The sequence below is a fragment of the Eschrichtius robustus genome, chromosome 11 (genome assembly GCF_028021215.1).
Source record: "Eschrichtius robustus isolate mEscRob2 chromosome 11, mEscRob2.pri, whole genome shotgun sequence".
In the NCBI taxonomy this organism is placed as follows: domain Eukaryota; kingdom Metazoa; phylum Chordata; class Mammalia; order Artiodactyla; family Eschrichtiidae; genus Eschrichtius; species Eschrichtius robustus.
Window position 1 is genome coordinate 58,484,621 of NC_090834.1, and position 17,285 is coordinate 58,501,905.

Sequence of the window (17,285 nt, forward strand, 5' to 3'; positions counted from 1 at the left end):
CCAGTGTGCTGTTCAGTTTCTCTTTAGGTGCTTAGGACCTCTCCATGATCCTAAGGAGTTGGGGCTGGACCAGGGTTACCACTGGTTTACAGAGGAGGAAACTGAGGCCCTGCAAGGTCAGTAACCGTGCAAGGGCACCTGAGCCAGTAGGTGGCAGCACTGGGGTGGGAGCTGGTGGGTGGCCCTGGGGGCGCCAGGAGGAGGGGCATCAGGGCCGGCCTCACCTTATCAAACAGGGCGATGTAGAGGGAGAACCCGAAGCGGTCATTGAGCGAGGTCTTGTCGGCTAGCGCGTTGCAGAGCTCCTTGGCCGTGGTTGCCGAGTCTGTCAACAGGGTCTTGGTGGTCCCGTCCATGAACGTCACAGGCAACATGATGGGCTTCTTGGACTTGGTGGCCTGAAAGTGATCCAAGGGTTTGTGGGAATCCTTTCACTTCAAAACATCTCACTCCCTCTGAGCTCCTGGCTCCCTGCTCCCTATGGGGTTGGAGCCCTCGGACCTCAGCATCCCACGGTGCACTGCCTGTCCCTGGTCACAGGTGCCCAGGGAGCCCTGCTGAAAGGACCTTCAGGGTCCCTGAGGTGGGGCACTAGGGCTGGGTGGTCGGGGTTTGACATATGCAGGGGCTTCTGCCCTCCTGTCATGTAACCATCACAAGACCCTGTGAAATGAATATCTTTATTGTTATGTTGCAGATGAAGCCATTGAGACACAGAGGAAACCCCCTGCCCAAGTCACTTTGACTATAAAGCCAGCAGACGGGAGTCATCACCACTGTGGGCTTTCCCGTTCCAGTAGGCCTGAGATTCCAGAACTTGAGGGTGGGTGTTTGAATGACCACAGAATCCCAAAGTAGGCAATGTTTCTGGGGCACTGGGGTGCACTGGTGACACACACACACAGACGCCTGGGGGCCACACCTGCAGCTCCAGCCAGCTTGGTGGCTGTGTCCGTGTCCCATTGACGAAGGTCCTCCTGAGCCGCTCCTCACAGTATGGGGCATAGCCAGGTGGTCCCCCATGGATGAAGTTCCGCAGGTACTATGGACAGAGGACCAGCTGAGGGGGCCCCACTCCAGCCTCCCTCGGCCTCCCCACCTGTGAGATAGGCTGGGACCTGGGACCCTCTAACGGAGTGCCTGCACCTGGACAAACGTCTCCTCCAGCAACAAAGAAATCAAAAGGGACTAAAAACTGCACACACGTGCAGTCAGGGCAATTATGAACAATAAGATACAAAAAGGCCACAAACCAACTGCCAGGAGCAAAAGCAGGGAACTGCCCATGCCCCCTGCACACAGCACCACCAAGGGGGTGGGCAAACCACCGACGCCGCCCCCCCCCCAGCCCGACCCACCAATCCGCCACCGCCCTCACCTCATTTAAGGAACCAGCCCGCCCCCGCTCAGGGAGTGAGCAAAGGCACCTGTTTCTTGTTCTTACTCCTTCGTGCTGCAGCATGAGTCCCAGTAAAGCCTTGCCTGAATTTCTTGTCTGACCCCTTATCAACTTCTATCGATTAAAGAGGACCCAGGTCGGTAACACTCAGACCATCAGAGCAGCCTCACGGGGTCTCCTGCCTCTGGTCCCTCCACCCACATTCTGGGCCTGCTCAAGGCCCGTCTGTCCACGTCCCTCCTCTGCTTTCCAGGGCTCCCCACTGTCCTCCAGATCAAGTCCACCTCCCTTACGTTTGGCAGCAGGGCCACCATGATCCGGCCCTGTCTAGTCTCAGCTGCACCTCCTGCCTCACCCCATATGCCATACCCCCCTTCACCCAGCTTAACTGCTCCTCTTCCTCCAGCGCCCACCTCCCTGAGCCCTCCCTCTTCACAGTGCTGACCAGCGGGGTTGATCCAGCTGTCACCTGCTCTGCCTCTGTGTCCCCAGCACCCAGGGCCTAGCACTAAGGAGCAGTCACGAAAGGGCCTGAGATGAACTGAAGGGCTTCAGACCAGCACGTGGAGGGTCTAGGGGGCACTGTTGTCAAAGTCAGCATCCGCATAAATAAAATGGGGCTCAGAGGAGATAGAGTGCAGTGGCGGGTGCCCAGGAGGAGGGGGCCAGGAAGACGGGCCCTGAGGAGGTGGGGAGGCCTGGGAGGAGATGACCCGGGCAGGGCCTCATTGCCAAGCCCCTCTGAGTTTCTTCCCCGTGCTCTGCCCCTCAACCCCAGGGACCGGGCGCAGCTCCCCTTCCCTCCCCCGGAGGCCAAAAGCCTCCCCTACCTTAACGAACTTCTCAGAGGGGGCGAAGCAGCCCACACAGAGAGACACGAGGATCCAGCCCCGGGCATAGCTGCTCTTGGAGGGGTTGTGAGTGAGCTGCTTGCTGATCTGGCAGTAGATCTCATCCCTAGGCAGGCGGGGTGGCAAGGAAGGGAGAAGCACTGCCTCAGAGGGAAAGCCCCACCCCTCCCAGCAGCAGGTAGGATGCTTGCTCTCCCACTTGCCAGAGACCACCTGGGAGGAGGCAGGTGAGGCCAGGTGGGGAAGGCTGAGCCCAGGGCTCTGAGGCTACTGGAGAGGGTCTGGCTTTGGAGATAGGCTCATCAGGCACGAAGCACGCACGTTCCTGACTCCAATCCAGAGTCCACGGCCGTGGCCCCATGATCCAGAGGGTGGTGCATACCCTGCTCCTGGGCACAGTGGCCCCAGTCACTGGTGACCACTTTGATGAGAAGCACAGGCTCCCCCCGTGCCTCATCCCTCACCAAGCTGCACGGCCTGGGCAGGTGAGTTCACCTCTGAGCCCAGCCCACAGACACGGCAGCAGATACAATTTCTACTAATGGTAACTGGCAGAGCAGAAACAGGAAAGACAGCTGGGGAGTTTCTCTGGGGGATGGAATGAGTAGGGACTCTGACGTTCTCTTGATATAGTGCTATAATATTTGAATATTTAAATGGCCATGCTTTACTTTTGTAATCAGATTAAAGCAATGAAGGTAGTTTTTCGTTTTGTTTTCATTTTAAAGGGAAATGATACCACCCCTTCCTTACAGGATTTCTGTGAAGAAAAATGAGCCAAGGCTTATACTGCACCTGGCACAGTGCCCAGCACAGTAACACCCCCGCAGATGCCAGCCTAGCTGCAGCTGTGAAGATGCTGCCTGCCCCCTTCAGGGCCAAGGGCGGGACCCACCAAGATGGAGTGACCACCAGGGGGCACTAACTGCCGCGCCTCCCTCTCTGAAGGGCAGGTATCTAATTCAGTGGCTCCCCAATTTTGAGAGCTCAGGGACCAACGCAACCTCAAAATAAATTCTGGAAGTTGCTAACTTATTATCACAACAATAAGGACATTTAAAACACATCACACACACAGCACCTGCCCACTATCTATATCACAATCATTTTATAAAACAAATGTAATTTTAATATCCAAAAAGTAGGAAGGGCGAAATCTCAGAACAAAGAACAGTGCTTTAAATAAGTCAAATTTAGAAACATCCTTATTTTTCCCATCTTGCCACAGACCAGTGACAACTATCACCCCTAGCTGGGAGCCCCTGACCCCGTTCGATTCATGGACAGGGAGACGGAGGCCGAGAGAAGGGAGGGATTAGCCATGGTCCCTCAGGGAGTTGGCACCCCAGCCTTCTAACGGTCCAGGGCTCCTGGCACTGTGCTCTCTAGAAGTACCCCTTTAGGTCTGATGGTGAGATAACTGGGAGGCAAATTCTTGCCCTTAAACATACCTTGGGCAGCCACCTTTTCTTCCTGGAGGCTGGCGGCCCCAGGTGCTACATCTCTGGCGAGCGAGGTGGTCACTGGCCTCGAGGAGCAATGAAAGGGAGGCCAGTGACCCCTGGGCAAACCTCTTCCTCTCTGGACCTCATGTCTCCCATTGGGAAAATGACACTTGACCTCCCCACCCGCCCCATCCTGCTGTCCTCCCAGCCAGCACACACAAGTTCATGGGGTCAGCTCTCCTAACCAGCCATCGCGTGCAGATGGAGTTCTCAGAGAAACCCTATCTGTTTTCCCTCCACTGATGCAGCTGAGTCGATTCCGTAATTGCTCCTGGACAGTCACGGATCATCCCAGCTCCTCCCCAACACCCCAGGGACCTGAGCAAAGGCCTCTCCTGGGCCTGGGTGGGGAAGGAGCCACTTGCAGGATCCCAGGCATTCTGACCACAGTAACCCTGACCACGGGCCTGGGCTGGGTACACCGAAGGTGCCGGCAGGGATAGGGTTACAGCAGAAGATGCATGTCAGATAATGCTAACAACAGCTACCGTTTACTGAGTGCCCACTGTGTAGGTCCTGTGTCACACTTTCCATAGTTTTATCTGCCCACAAGCCTACAAGGTAGGTACTTCTATTATTCCATCTTTACAGATGAAGAAACTGAAGCTTACAGAGCTGAAATCACTCTACCAAGGTCACACAACCAGCTAGCAGCAGAGCTAAACCCAGGCCTGCTTAGCTGAATCAGTTGTTAAAGTGACAGAGCTACCACTCAGCCACCAAAAGCCTTTCAGGTCTGGAAGTGCGGGATGCTTCCCCTGATAGCTGCCCCCTCCCTGTGCCCCTGCCCCTCAGGCACTGACCGGAGTGCTGGCCGCAGGATGCCGTTGCCAATGATGAAGTGCAGCTTCTCCAGGTTGGAGGTGGGCCGGTCTTCCAGCATGCTGTTGCCCTGCACCGTGGACTCTCCGTCATGCAGCCTCTTGGTCACCTGGGCCACAGGGAGGGGCAAGGCTTGACCAAGGCTTGGCCAGGGCCCTGCTGTTTGCCTGAGTCTGCCCACTCTCCCGGAGAGCAGAATCCTGGGAGTGGCCAGAGGGCTGGCTCCTCACCACTGTCATACCCCCGCCCGTGCAGAACAGATGCTGGGCGGATGCCTGGCCTGGTGCTACGCGCTTCTGGGGATAAGGCTCCTCTGCAGCCTCTTTGACATCTACCGCCAGCCCTACCCCAGGGAAGTCCCCTCCGCCAGGCCAGGGGCCTGCTCCTCTGACTCCTGATGGGATCCTTATCTCTCTGAGGTGGGACACACACCACTCCGATGCCCAGAGTACACCTGGGTTCCAAACACCCGGCCACCATCACCTGTCATTAACGCTCTGGCTCCCGTGTGAATAGCCTTGGGCCTGCGTTCTTATAGATGGGCTTTTCCTCTCTGGTTCCACGTGGGCCACAGCGCCAGCCCCGCGCTCTGCCCAGAGGCGTGGAGTGGGTGAAAGGGTGAGTGGCGGGAGCGTGCCCTTGCAGGCAGGAGGGGCGTGGGAGGTCCTCATGTCTGCTGAGCACCCACAGCCATCATCTCACGCCATCATCCCAGAAAGCCACTAGCAGGCATTTTCTTCCCTGGGTGCCTTGGATACCAAGCAGCAGAGCTGGGACTCAAATCTGGTACCCCATAGCTACAAGACTGGATTTGAGCCTCAGATGGGGAACAAAATGAGGACAAAGACAAAGCAGGCTGAGGCAGCCCAGGAGGAGCAGCCTGACTCTGCTGTAAAGGGGAAGGCTTCCTGGAGGAGGTGACGCCCCAGGCACAGAAGAGGAAGGAGGAATATTAGGCAGAGGGACCGGTGTGCACAAAAGCAGGGGCATGGAGGAACCAGCCCCTCTGCACCGTGAATGCCTTAGTTTGTGTCTCTCGGCCCTCCCAGCCTGGACAGTCCTGGAGCAATGGGCCAGGACGGTGCTCAGAAAACACAAGGTGACTAAATGAATGACAAACAAACTAACAGTGTTAATGCCCCATGGGCACTCTTATCCCACAGAAAATTTCTCATTGGCTAAAAGGTCCCTGGATCAAAGGCAACAGGTCCGTGCCCTGGCATGTCCTCCCTCTCACCATCCGCCACTCCAGCCCTCCCCAGCTCTTGTGGCCCATCTTCCGGGAAGCCTCCCTGACTGACCCCAGCCTGAGCACAGCGCCCTCTTCCTTGCATCCTGTCTGCCTGATCACATCCAACGCTGTCCTGCCGGCCATCCCGGTCCCCTGAGGAGAGGCAGTATCTACTCCACTCTCATCCCTGTTGGTCCCAAGCCCAGCCTTGCCCCAGCCTGGGCCACCGAGGCCGTGTAGGGTCTTTTCTGACCTCCTCTGTCAGTTTGGACTTCTTCTTCAAGGTCAAGTGCACCAGTTTGTGCCTCATGCTGCTCTTCTTCTGCCCCTCAGGGAGCTGGGCCTGCCGGACAAACAGGGGTCAGAGTCAAACAACTGGACTGAAAGTAATGACAAGAGCAGCTGACAATGTGGTTAGAATTGTCTCACCTCCACACTAACGTGTACCACCCCCACCCCATCAGCCAAGTGACAAATGGGAAAACTGAGACTGAAAAGTATAGTAACCCACCCACCGCCTCCCAACAAGTCACCATTGAAGCTGGCTCTGACTGCAAAGCCTGTCTGCCCTGCCACGTGGCCTCAATCGTGGTCAGCACTTTACAGTTTATATCAAGCTCACACTATTCGTTCCCAGGAGTAGACAGGGGAGGGCAGGGGTCAGGGAGGTGAGGCAGAGGCAAATTTTAGGGTGCTCTTTCTGCTGAGGACCTGAAGGCTGGGATGGCCTGGAAGGGACCTTGGCCAGAGGGCACCTGGGACTCACCTCGCCCTCGCCCTGCAGGGCCTGAAGCTCCCTCTTATATGTCTTCTTGCCCAGAGTCTCATAAATCTTGGTCATCACAGGAATCTTCTCGCTGCCGTCACTCATGGCCGTGTGGTACTTGGGCTCAGGGAGGTCCCCCATGAACCGGAGGATAGTGATCCAGACCGCCAGGGCCGCCTGGGGACAGACCCATGCCAGTCAGAGAGCCTGAGCGCAGGATGTTGCTAAGGCCATCAAAATGACCCAGGAGTGGGGGAGAGGCTGGACAACCCCACTCCCCCCAACCGGAGGAGGACCACTGAGCTGAGTGCCTTGTGGGTGTTCCTCGGGGCCTTGCCCTGTGGCCCGGCCGCAGGCTGGGTGTGGGATGAAGTCAGCCCTGGTCCCTGCACACCTGGGACCCAGCCCCTGGGCACCCACGCTGCCAGCACAGACAGCCCCAGCCCTCACCAGCTGGTCGCCCTCATCGTCGTGGTACAGCAGTGGCTGCTTGAGCGGCCGCCGGGTGTAGGTGTGCGTGGTCGTGCCCTGGAAGTAAGTGGCACCGAACTTGGCGAATTTATACTCGGAGAGGTCCTCCTCATCCTCATCAGGCAGGGGCAGGGCTGCATCCAGGTCTTCCTCCACCATCTCCCTCCGCCCGCGCTCCAGGTCCTGGGGAGACAAAAGGGGTTCCCTGCCATAGGGGCAAATGGGACTGGGCTGCAGTCCCCCAGCCTGTCCCTGTAGGGCCGGCTCTTCCTCCGGAAGTGTAGGGCGCTGTTCATCCCGTTCACTCCCCAGACAGCGCCCACTGCAAGGCAGATCCTCAATACATGAATGAATAAAGGTTTGTGAATGGCCCTGGAGAGGGACTGCGATTGGCCCAAGGTCATATGGCAGGCTGGTGGCTGGACAGGGCCTGGGACTGCAGCCCCGGCCCAGGTCATCACAGCTGCCTTCTGCTCAGAGGGGACCACGTGGACTTTAACACAAAGGGGCACAAGAAGAGGGACGGCACCACACTGGGGCCTGTCCCAGCCCCTTCCCCAGCTTGGTACCTCGAAGCCACTAGGTGCCTGGCCCTCCTGGCCTGGCAGGCCGCCCGAAGTCCCCAGGAAGCCAAACATCTTGTCCACCATGTCCGAGTGATTGACGGGCTCGTGGCGGGCCCTCTCCATCTGCTCCAGGAGCTCCTTCTTCCGCCGAGCCTCCTCCTTCTCCTTCAGCTCCCGCTCTGCGTCCTCACGCGCCAGCTGGGCCAGGCGCTCCTGCGGGGTGGGGGTGATGCAGCGTCAGGGAGCAAGCCCTCCGTGGGAAGCCCACGGGAGCCCCTGCAGCAGCCAGGCCAGAGTCCCAACCTCCTCGGGGCCCTCCTGACCGCTGGGAAGGACGGAGCCTCGGGCCTCTCCACCCAGGGACACACCTGCTCAGCCCTCACAGCCCAGTGCAGACAGATGCCCGGTGCTGAGCCAGAGACAGCTCACAACAAGCTCAGACAGTAATGTCACCTGCCTGCCTCAAGGCTCAGCTGGGACCACCTCCTCCAGGAAGCCTGCTCAGTTCTCCCCACCCGAAGGGGACCACACCAACCCAAAAATCCAAGAGCCACTGGGTATAGGCTCTAGACCACTGCAGTCCAATAGAAATATAACGCAAGCCACATATGTAGTGGCTACTTTCAAAATAGTTTTTTAAAAAATAGGTTAGATCAACTTTAATAATGGATTTCATTTAATCCAATATTTCCAAAGTATTATCTTGACATGTAATTAATATTTAAAAAATAGTAGTGAGATATTTTATATTCCTTTTTTTTTTTTTTTTTTTTTTAGAGTCTTCAAAATCTAGTATGTAATAGGGAATTCCCTGGCAGTCCAGTGGTTAGGACTCGGTGCTTTTAGTGCTGTGGGCCCGGGTTCAATCCCTGGTCAGGGAACGAAGATCCTGCAAGCCTCGCTGCGTGGCCAAAAAGAAAAAAAATCAAGTGTGCATTTTGCATTGACAATGCTTTGCCCTTTCAAGTGCTCAGTAGCCACACATGGCTGGGGGCTCCCACCCCGGCTCAGGCTGTTTATCCTGTTACAACACAGCTGAGGGCCTGGACCCACTCGCTCAGGAGCCACAGCCCTCTGGCCTGGCCTGGCACAGAACAGGCACCCAGCGCACAAAGGAAGAAAGGTCGCGTGGACAGAGGCTGGACAGCCGGCGTTGGCTGAGGGCTGCTGAACCAGTGAATGGATGTCTAAGGAGTCGGCACATCCCCAGCTCACCTGATGCTTGCGTTCAGCCTCCTCCTTGGCCTTCTTGGCACTCATCTCCTTCCGGAGCTTCTCCTCCTCCGCCAGCCGCATTTTCTCAGCCTCCAGGCGCCGCAGGTACTGGGGGATGGGGCGGCAGGGTGCGCGCCAAACCGTGTGTGACTGTCACGGTGCTTCCCGCCAGCCCAACCCCACCCCACCCCGGCTGAGTTCTGGGACTGGGAATGACTTTGCCAAATAATTTGGTAGAGGGAAACTGAGCCACATGAGAAACCCTCCAGGTGCCACAGCGGGTTGGGGGCACCGCTGATCCCAAAGCCAAAGCAGGCTCACCTTGGCCTCCCAAAGAGTCACAAGAGGGACTGGGCCCCCACCTTGCCCCTGGCTGGAAAGAGGGAAATGAGGGGTCCAGTCTTGTGCATGCCTCCGAAGAGGTAGAGCCCTACATCCCCACCCCCCGACAGGCTCAGGCCACACGTGGGGCGATATGTCCGCCTGAGGTGGAAGAGCACCCCTCGGAGGACACTGCTGTCACAGGGCTCAGAGCTGTGGCTGCTGTGGACCTGGGACCCTTACCTCAGCCCTGAGGCGCCGGTGCAGCCTGCGGGCGATCATGCCCCGGGCATAGGCCTGCACGGTGATCACAGCCCAGAGGCGATGACGGAAAGCCTTGCGCACCAGGTAGGCGCGGCAGCGGGCCTGGAACCCAATGATGCGCCGGCGGGCCAGGCAGTACTGCTGGTGCAGCTTCCGGGAGCGGTGCAGGGCCTGCAGCCGCAAGAAGCCCAACCGCATCTGCAAGGATGGCCACCAGCTCAGAACCACTGCCCTGATTCCAGACCAACCCTGCCCGTGGAGGTCACTGCCCCGGGCTCCACTCTCCAACCTGCATGCCCCGAAGGCACAGCTGTCTCCTCTCAGACCGAAGTTTCCCAGGGAGTGGCCTTGGCTTTCCCTGAGATGCGGCCCCCCCAAGAGACTCCCATCCTCAGACCAGGAGTGGGCCTCCTTCCTGTCCACCTCCCCAGCCCCAAGGCCAGTTCCTTCACAGAGGTCCATGTGACACACCCGTTCCTGGCCCCCTCTGAGGTGTTTAATAACCCAGGTGCTCATCACCCACCAAAACATTCCAGAAGAAAAGCACAAACATTGCTGACCAGATGGGGAGAGCTGCAAAAACCAGACTCGGACTTCGGGCTGGAGGAATGGTAGGGGCTGGCAGGGTGGCAAGAGGCCAGCCAGGCCCCGCAAACAGGTAAGTCCTGCTGCTATGGCAACAGGGCCAGGTTCAAAGGCTTCGTGAGGCAACAAGCAGCTCCCTCGAGGAGGCTCACCAGCCCGTAGTTCCTCCTGCAGTTGTGGCCCCGCCAGTGCCTCTGGATCAGCGTGGCAGCATTCTTCAGCTTCAGGAAGTTGGACCTAAAACAGCAGCATAATGCAGGAGGACCTCTGCCAGGGTCCGGGTGGGGTTTCGAATTAGGAGAGCAGGGCTGAGCCCCAGCTCTGTGTCTCCTTGGCTCCATGACCTTGGGCAAAGGCATATAACTTCTCTGTACCTCAGCTTCCTCATCTGTAAAATGGGCAGAATAATACCTGCCCTGCCTGCCTCACAGCCTTGTCACATAAACCCAGTAAGGTGGACATTCAGAAGGTTACTCATGAATAAATGTATGAGTAGTCAATAAATAAAGATTAAACATTTTGAAAACTGTAAACATCACTTATTACTGACTATCTAACTCCCTCATTTTATAGGTGAGGAAACTGACTTGATGAGGCTGGGGCTGGAGCCCTGGTCTTCTGACTGAGTGAGCACCATGCTGTTCCCTGTGCACACTAGGCAGCTTCTACAGGCTGACAGTCACCTTCAACCTGATGGAGGACAAGAGACCACACATCAAACAGCAGGTGTCTCCTGAATGTAGAAATAAATAAGGGAGGAGTGAAGGATGGCTACGTCAGTGTGGGTGAGCCAGCAAGCCAATTCCTGGATGCACACACAAACGAGGGCACAGCCGTGAGAGGGGGCGGACAGATGGATGGAGGGACAGGTTGATGGACAGACAGGTGGATGGATGGACAAAGGATGGCTGGACAGATGGACAGACGGATGGAGGGACAGGTGGGTGGATGGATGGATGGACAAAGGATGGCTAGATAGATAGACAGACAGACAGATGGACAAGTGGGTGGACGGACAGAGGAAGGGAGTGATCAGATGAACTGCAAAAGATGCAGGCTGTGGGATTTTTGTGGAGCCTGAATCACACTCCTGAGTCAGCCCTGCCCATCTGTGAACCGACACAGCTGTACACATGCCCCTTACATGGAATATGGGACACACTTTGTAACTCACAAAATCTCAAATTTCCTCTTTGGGAAATTTCATCAGGCGTCTGAGACCAACAGAGGGTCCACCTGTGTGCCTCATGTACCCACGTGTGCAAGCCTGTGTGTAGGTGGGGGTACTGTGTTACTGGGCACGGGGGCACAGATGGGTCCACGTGCCTGAGTGTTCAACCCTGTTCGCATGACCCTGTGTGCATGCTGTGCACGTGTGTGCGTGTTTCTGTGTGTGCACATGGGTGTTTATTCCGTGTTCACGTGGGAGGAACGGAGGTGAGCCAAGCACACGCACACACACACACACACACACACACACACACACACACATGCGGGCTGAGGTGGGGAAGAACTGGTCCAGGCACGAACCTGTCTTTGAACCCCCGGATGACCTTCTGGAGGAGGATGACTCTGTCAGTGATGGCCTTGTCCCGTTCCACCTCCAGCAGCATGTCGTGGTGGTCCTGGAGGCAAGAGCTCCTGAGCGGCGCCCCTACCAACCTCTCCAGTCCCAGCGCTGAGGCCGCCCCAGGTGGGCCCCCTCTTCCTTCACTCAGAGCCCAGGCCTAGGGCTCAGTTGGGCCCCAAAGGCTCCCAACCCTGCTCTGGCCCCATGGGACAGCCTCTCACAGCCACAAGTACAGACAGGTACTGTCGTGGTGGATGCCAGAGGCCTGGGAGGGACAAAGGGAGCAGGAGGGGCCTAATTGGACTGCATGGAGTCGGTGGCCCAACACGCACACACACTGGCTTCATCCTATGGCCATCTCTACCCGAGTCCCAGCTCTTCTAGGTGCTCTGTCACATCAGCCCCTGGCCTGGGCCAGGCCACCATCGTTTCTCTCCAGGATCTTAGAAACAGTCTCCTGTCCTCTGTTGCTCCCCCTCTGGCCTTCCCTCAAGGACAGATCTCACAGAGATACCCCACTGGCTCCCGGGGTCAAGCCTGGTCTCCTCCCCTGGCAGCCGGGTCCTCTACCATCAGGCCCTGCCCACTTCTCCAGCCCCCTCTCCTTCTCACCCCTGAGCCCCTAACCCTCACTCCAGTTGGACAAAACTCATGGTTCGTTCAATACATGAATCAAATATCTCCATGTGCCAGCCATGTGCTAGGTGCTGGGGTGAGGCTGCAATGAACCAGGCAGACCTGGGCCCTGCCCTGGGGAATCTCAGTCTGGTGGGGGAGGAACATCCATCAGATAATCACAGGACACATCACTTGGGGACAGGGCCCAGCACAGAGGGGCTGCTCAGCCAAGGCTTTCTGAACGAGTGAGTGAATGAATGAGAAGCAGATGTTTGGGGTCTGGAAACCACTACTGGTTTCTGAAGAGCCCAGAAAAGTGAGGATGTGGAGGATGGGGACAATGATGTCTCTGGCACTAGATGCCATCGTGCTGCACACCTTCCCTCCCTTACCCATGTGGGCTGGGCATCAGAACCACAGTCTGGAAGCCCTGCTCTCCACTCCAGGGCAGCGCCTGACCATGGGCACCTCACCTCTACGTGCTAAGCCTCTGAAAAGGGCATAATAATTCTACCTCACGGGCTGCTGTGATGACTAAATGAGTGATGATGGACAAAAAGCCCCCACTGGGGCCTGGCCCACGGAACGTGCTCTCCAGGTGGCAGTTGTGAGACACACAGGCAGGGAACAGTCAACACATTTTTCCGATGAGGAAATGAAGGCTCAGAGAGATGAAGGCACTGGCCCAGGCCCCTCAGCCAGGGAGGAATTAGACTAGACCCCAGGACACCCTCCAGCGCAGGGCTGGCTCCCCCATTCCCTCTCCCCAGCTGTCCTGGGCTGCCTGGGCCCACCCTATGCAGAGGAAGGAGCCCTGCCCCATCACCCAGGACAGCCAGAAATCCAGAACAGCAGAAATGGAAATGGAGAAGCCAGCGCTCATGCTGTCCCTGCTCTAGCTGTCCCATCTCCGCCAGCTCCAGCAAGCTCCCCCAGCCCAGCTTCCTGCTCCCAGCCCTGCCCCCTCCCCGACTGCCCAGCCCCCGAAGTCCTGCCCAAGCTGTGGTGGGAGCCAGAGGGCCCCAGGTGTCTGCTCGGGGAGCGCGGGAACAGGCCCAGGGACACCAGAGAGCAAGGTGAGCAGCACACGGCCAACCACAGCCTTGCATGAGCCCTGCCTGGCAGGAAAAAAGGGAAGGGACCAAAGGTACACACGAGAGCCCCCTACCACAAGTACATCCCATTTTACAGATGGGAAAATGAGGCTCAAAAAGGGCCAGTGACCTGCCCAAATTCCCAGGACAGACAACCACAGGGTCAGGACTGAATCCAGGCCTCCCTGATGAGCCCACCTCTGGCCTTCGGTTTCCTCACCCAGGGTCACTGCTCCAACCCCACCTCCAGGTCACAGATGCTCTCAAATACCAACTGCCCCTCCACCACCCGCTCCAACCAGCCACAGCTGCAGGGCAGGAGGATCGCAAAGGCCCAGCACGGACCCCATTCGGTGCTGCAACTCCTCTACAGCACACCCCTAGGACCTGTTCCCACCGTGACGAGGAGTTCACAGCCCCGCCAAGGCAGCCAGAGTCAGAGGCCATGCTCACTTTCAGAAAAATCTTGGTTTTGCCAATCTGCCAGTCATCGTGGGTGCCCAGCACAGCCTCAGCCATGCGCTGACATGTCCCCCGAAGGTCATCCTGGGGGGTACATAAGAGAATGGGTGGCCCCACCAGTGGAAAGGCCACCTGGTGTCCCTCCCAAGGCTGGGAGGCAGGGCTCTTGCTCCAGCTCTGGCCCTAACTCTGTGTGGCCGCAGCCGGGCCCTGCCTTCTCTGACCCTCACTCTTCTCCTTAGCTCGGCCCGATGATTATAAAACCCTCACCTCCAGCTAACAGCCAGGGCCCACTCACCACATGTGTTAGGTCCACACCGGCTGACCATGACGATGGAAGCTCTCAGATGCACTCCACTGCCTGACCCCAATTTTCCCAGCCATACCTGAGGTGGCCGAGCTGATGTCACGCCCAGCACACTGTTCCAATGAGAACACTGGGGCCTTTGCCCAGCCCAGAGCTGTGACCCTCCCTCCCGCCCGCCTATGTCCCCAGCTCCGTACCTGCTTGTAGGCCGGCTTCACGCCGGGCAGCAGCACTCGGTACCGCTCCACGAACTCCACGAAGCTGTAGCGGATGGGATAGCCGGCTCGGCGGATTCGGATGGTCTCCATCATCCCCGAGTACCGCAGCTGGCGCACACACAGGTGCCGGTCGAACAGCTGCCAGGCAAGGAGCCAAGGGCGTCAGTGCTGGAGGCTCCCGCTGGGAGGCCAGCCCTGCTCTGTATTTTCCTGGCCCCAGACAAAGGCCCCGAGAGGCCAAGGTCACACAGCAGATGAGGAGCAAAGGCGGGACCAGACGCGGCTCTGCAGTCCAAACCCACCGAGCAGCATGGAATGAGGCCCTCATGTGGGGTGAGCTGAGTGCTTTGAGGGCACAGAGGACAGACAGCTTAATTCTCCTTGGGACATCTCGAGGGAGCTTCGTGGAGGACCTTTGCTCTAACCCTGACAGGAGAGAGGGTGCTGGAGGGGCTAGGTCATGCAAAGGTGAGCAAGCCTGAAAGCGCAGGACATGTTGGGGGATTTTATGGGGACTGAGGAGGCTAATCCACGCCATGATTATGGTTGTGCAGGTGGTGGGTGCCTTGTACAACCCCAGGGGTCGCCCTTCATATTATAGCCATCTTAGGTTTATAGTTTTTCAGACAGCTTTCTGGCTGCTGACAGCAAAGTACCTTCCTTAAGGAAGAGATACATTTTTCTAATTGGCACAAAGTCATTTTTGTGATGGCAGCAGGGTTGGTGGATGGGCTGTGAAGGACCTGAGAGGCCAGGCTAGGGAAGCAGCAGAAGGTGACCGGGTCAGATTTGTGTTTGAGAACCACGTCTCTCACTGCAGTGGGGAGGAGGACGGGAGTGGGGGACAGGAGGCAGGGAGGCAGGAGACCCAGGGAGGAGGTCCTGCAGCCAAGGGCCAGGCCACAGATGCTGAGGTCAGCCCAAAGAAGGTTCCAGAGACATCTGAGAACAAGAGAGATGGTGCCCAACTCCAGGGCCCTGGCCTCAGTCCCCTGGACCTCCTGCCTTAGAGGGGAGCTCACTGGAGCCCTCTGTGACTCTCACGCCCCTGAAGACCCGGTCCTGATCCCCTGGGGGACTGGCCAGCCCACTCTGGGGAATGTTTCCAGGCAGGGGACAGGGGACAGAGTTAGCATGCGGAAGGCTGGCTGCCGCCACCTGTTTCCTCTCCCTACAGGCACTTTCCCTGGCCCAGTACTGGCCTCCCGCCTTCCGTCCCTCCCCAGACCCTCAGGCCCCAGCTTCCCCTGGGCCTCCCCTCCTATCGCTGGGAAGAGGCTTGTGGTAAACAACACCTCCCAGAGCTGGGGAAGGAGAGGGCTCCCAGGGAGGGGCGGCCCAGGCTCCTGGCTCTGCAGCCTCAAGCCCCTCAACCTCCCTGAGCCTCTGGTCCCGCATCTCGAACATGGGGCCATAAAGGTCCCTCCCTCCTGGGCTGTTGGGAAGGTTGAATGAGGCTGTGGAAAGACGATCCATTCTGCTCCGGACACACAGAAAGGGCTCAACAGATGTTGCTCAGAAAAGCCAAAAACGAAAATGTTCCCAACCAGTCAAAGGAATCCAGGAAGGGTTCCAGGAGGAGGTGGTCATTGGCTGGGCCAAAGGAGAGAAGGCTTTCAAAGTCAGGGCCACAGCAAGAACCACAGCTGCCACTTACTGAGTGCCTTCCTAGGCGCCAGGCAGTTTGCATGCATGATTGCATGGAATACCCCCAGGAGGTGGGTATGATCAGTCTCATTTCCATCTGTGAGGAAACTGAGGCACGAGAGAATGAAGTGACTTGTCTACAGTCACCCAGTGAGCAGGTGGTGGAGTTGGGATTTGAATCTGGCTTGAGCCCACTACTGCAGAGTCCAGACTCTTTCCAGGGCACCTGCTGCCTCCAGTAAATAGGAACTTTGTTCTTTAAGCCCCTCAGGGGCCCTGCCATTCCCCACAGAGCACAAAGTCTCACATGGCCCAGCCCATTCTGCCCCTTCGGCCCAGCCCCTCCCACCCCCCCAGGCTGGTCCCATCTGCCTCCCCCTCACCCCCTCCCAGGCCAGGGCTGCTCACCATGGGCTTCTTGAACTCGTTGGGCTTGATGCAGCGCACGAAGAAGGGCTGGCAGGCACCCAGCGTGCGCATCAGCAGCTCCAGCGACCGCTTGAACTGGCTGCTGAGTGTGGGCGAGCGCTTCCTGGTCTCGGCGCCCTGGGGGGATGGACCACAGCGATGGGAGGGGCTGACCCGTGCCCCTCCAGCCCTCCGGAAGGGAAGCAGGAGGGGAGAGGTCAGCTGGTCAAGGGCCTGAGGGAGAGCCGCCCAAGGAAGCAGGCTGGCCAGGCACATGGGTTTTCCTGTCACCCGCCTGGTCTGGGCTGGAGCTTGGATCCCAGACGCACCCCCTTCTGGGAAGCCTCCCTGATCCTGGGCCCAGGAGCGCGGCACACGCCCTGGTGTGCTGGATGACTCTGGGCAAGACGCAGCCCCTCTCTGAGTCTCCATCCTCCCTTCCCGGTATAAATGAGTGGCCAGACTTGGTCACCTCAGGACGATGGGGTCGTCTCTAGAGACGGGTTAGACAGACCTAAATTCAAACCCTGGCTCACCACCTCCAAGTCCTGTGATTTTAGGCAGGTCACTAAGCAGCGCTGAGCCTCAGTCTCCCAAATGGGAATAGTGCCATCTATCTAGCTGACCAGGCTGCAAGAGTCTGTCTCAGTAAACAGCAACCCGTGAGGGCGGCAGTGCTACCTGCACCCTCTGCCCTCCCTGTGGGATTAGCAGGTCAGCAGCAGGTGGGCGGGGCAGACCCAGATAAGCCTCCTAAGAAGGCACACAGCTGGCCTCTGGCCGCCGTACAGCACCGAGGCCCAAGGGCCCCGTGCTCCACCAGCCACTATCCGGGTGAGCCGACCAGCGACCCCCTGCACCTCCCTGCCCTGTTGGGGTCTCCCTCTCAGAAGACTATGAAATGAGTTGGGGTCCTGGGGGAGGACCTGAGCAGCAAACAAACAGGAAGCAGAACCTCTCAGGCC

At 58.0% G+C, this 17,285-nt stretch overlaps 1 protein-coding gene across 3 annotated transcripts in view; it reads right to left on the bottom strand.

Moving 5' to 3' along the window:
• Positions 1–17,285, bottom strand: part of MYO7A (myosin VIIA) — an 86,445-nt gene that overhangs the window by 42,813 nt on the left and 26,347 nt on the right. For all 3 annotated transcript variants that reach the window (XM_068555437.1, XM_068555436.1, XM_068555435.1), the window contains exons 14-28: positions 16,321–16,458; positions 14,245–14,403; positions 13,732–13,824; positions 11,527–11,621; positions 10,149–10,233; positions 9,391–9,609; positions 8,827–8,934; positions 7,615–7,824; positions 7,025–7,228; positions 6,575–6,751; positions 6,062–6,151; positions 4,559–4,686; positions 2,230–2,356; positions 923–1,042; positions 225–398 (exon numbers count right to left, since the gene is read on the bottom strand). In XM_068555437.1, coding sequence (XP_068411538.1) covers positions 225–398; positions 923–1,042; positions 2,230–2,356; positions 4,559–4,686; positions 6,062–6,151; positions 6,575–6,751; positions 7,025–7,228; positions 7,615–7,824; positions 8,827–8,934; positions 9,391–9,609; positions 10,149–10,233; positions 11,527–11,621; positions 13,732–13,824; positions 14,245–14,403; positions 16,321–16,458 — 2,127 coding nt within the window. The remainder of the gene's footprint in view (positions 1–224; positions 399–922; positions 1,043–2,229; positions 2,357–4,558; positions 4,687–6,061; positions 6,152–6,574; positions 6,752–7,024; positions 7,229–7,614; positions 7,825–8,826; positions 8,935–9,390; positions 9,610–10,148; positions 10,234–11,526; positions 11,622–13,731; positions 13,825–14,244; positions 14,404–16,320; positions 16,459–17,285) is intronic.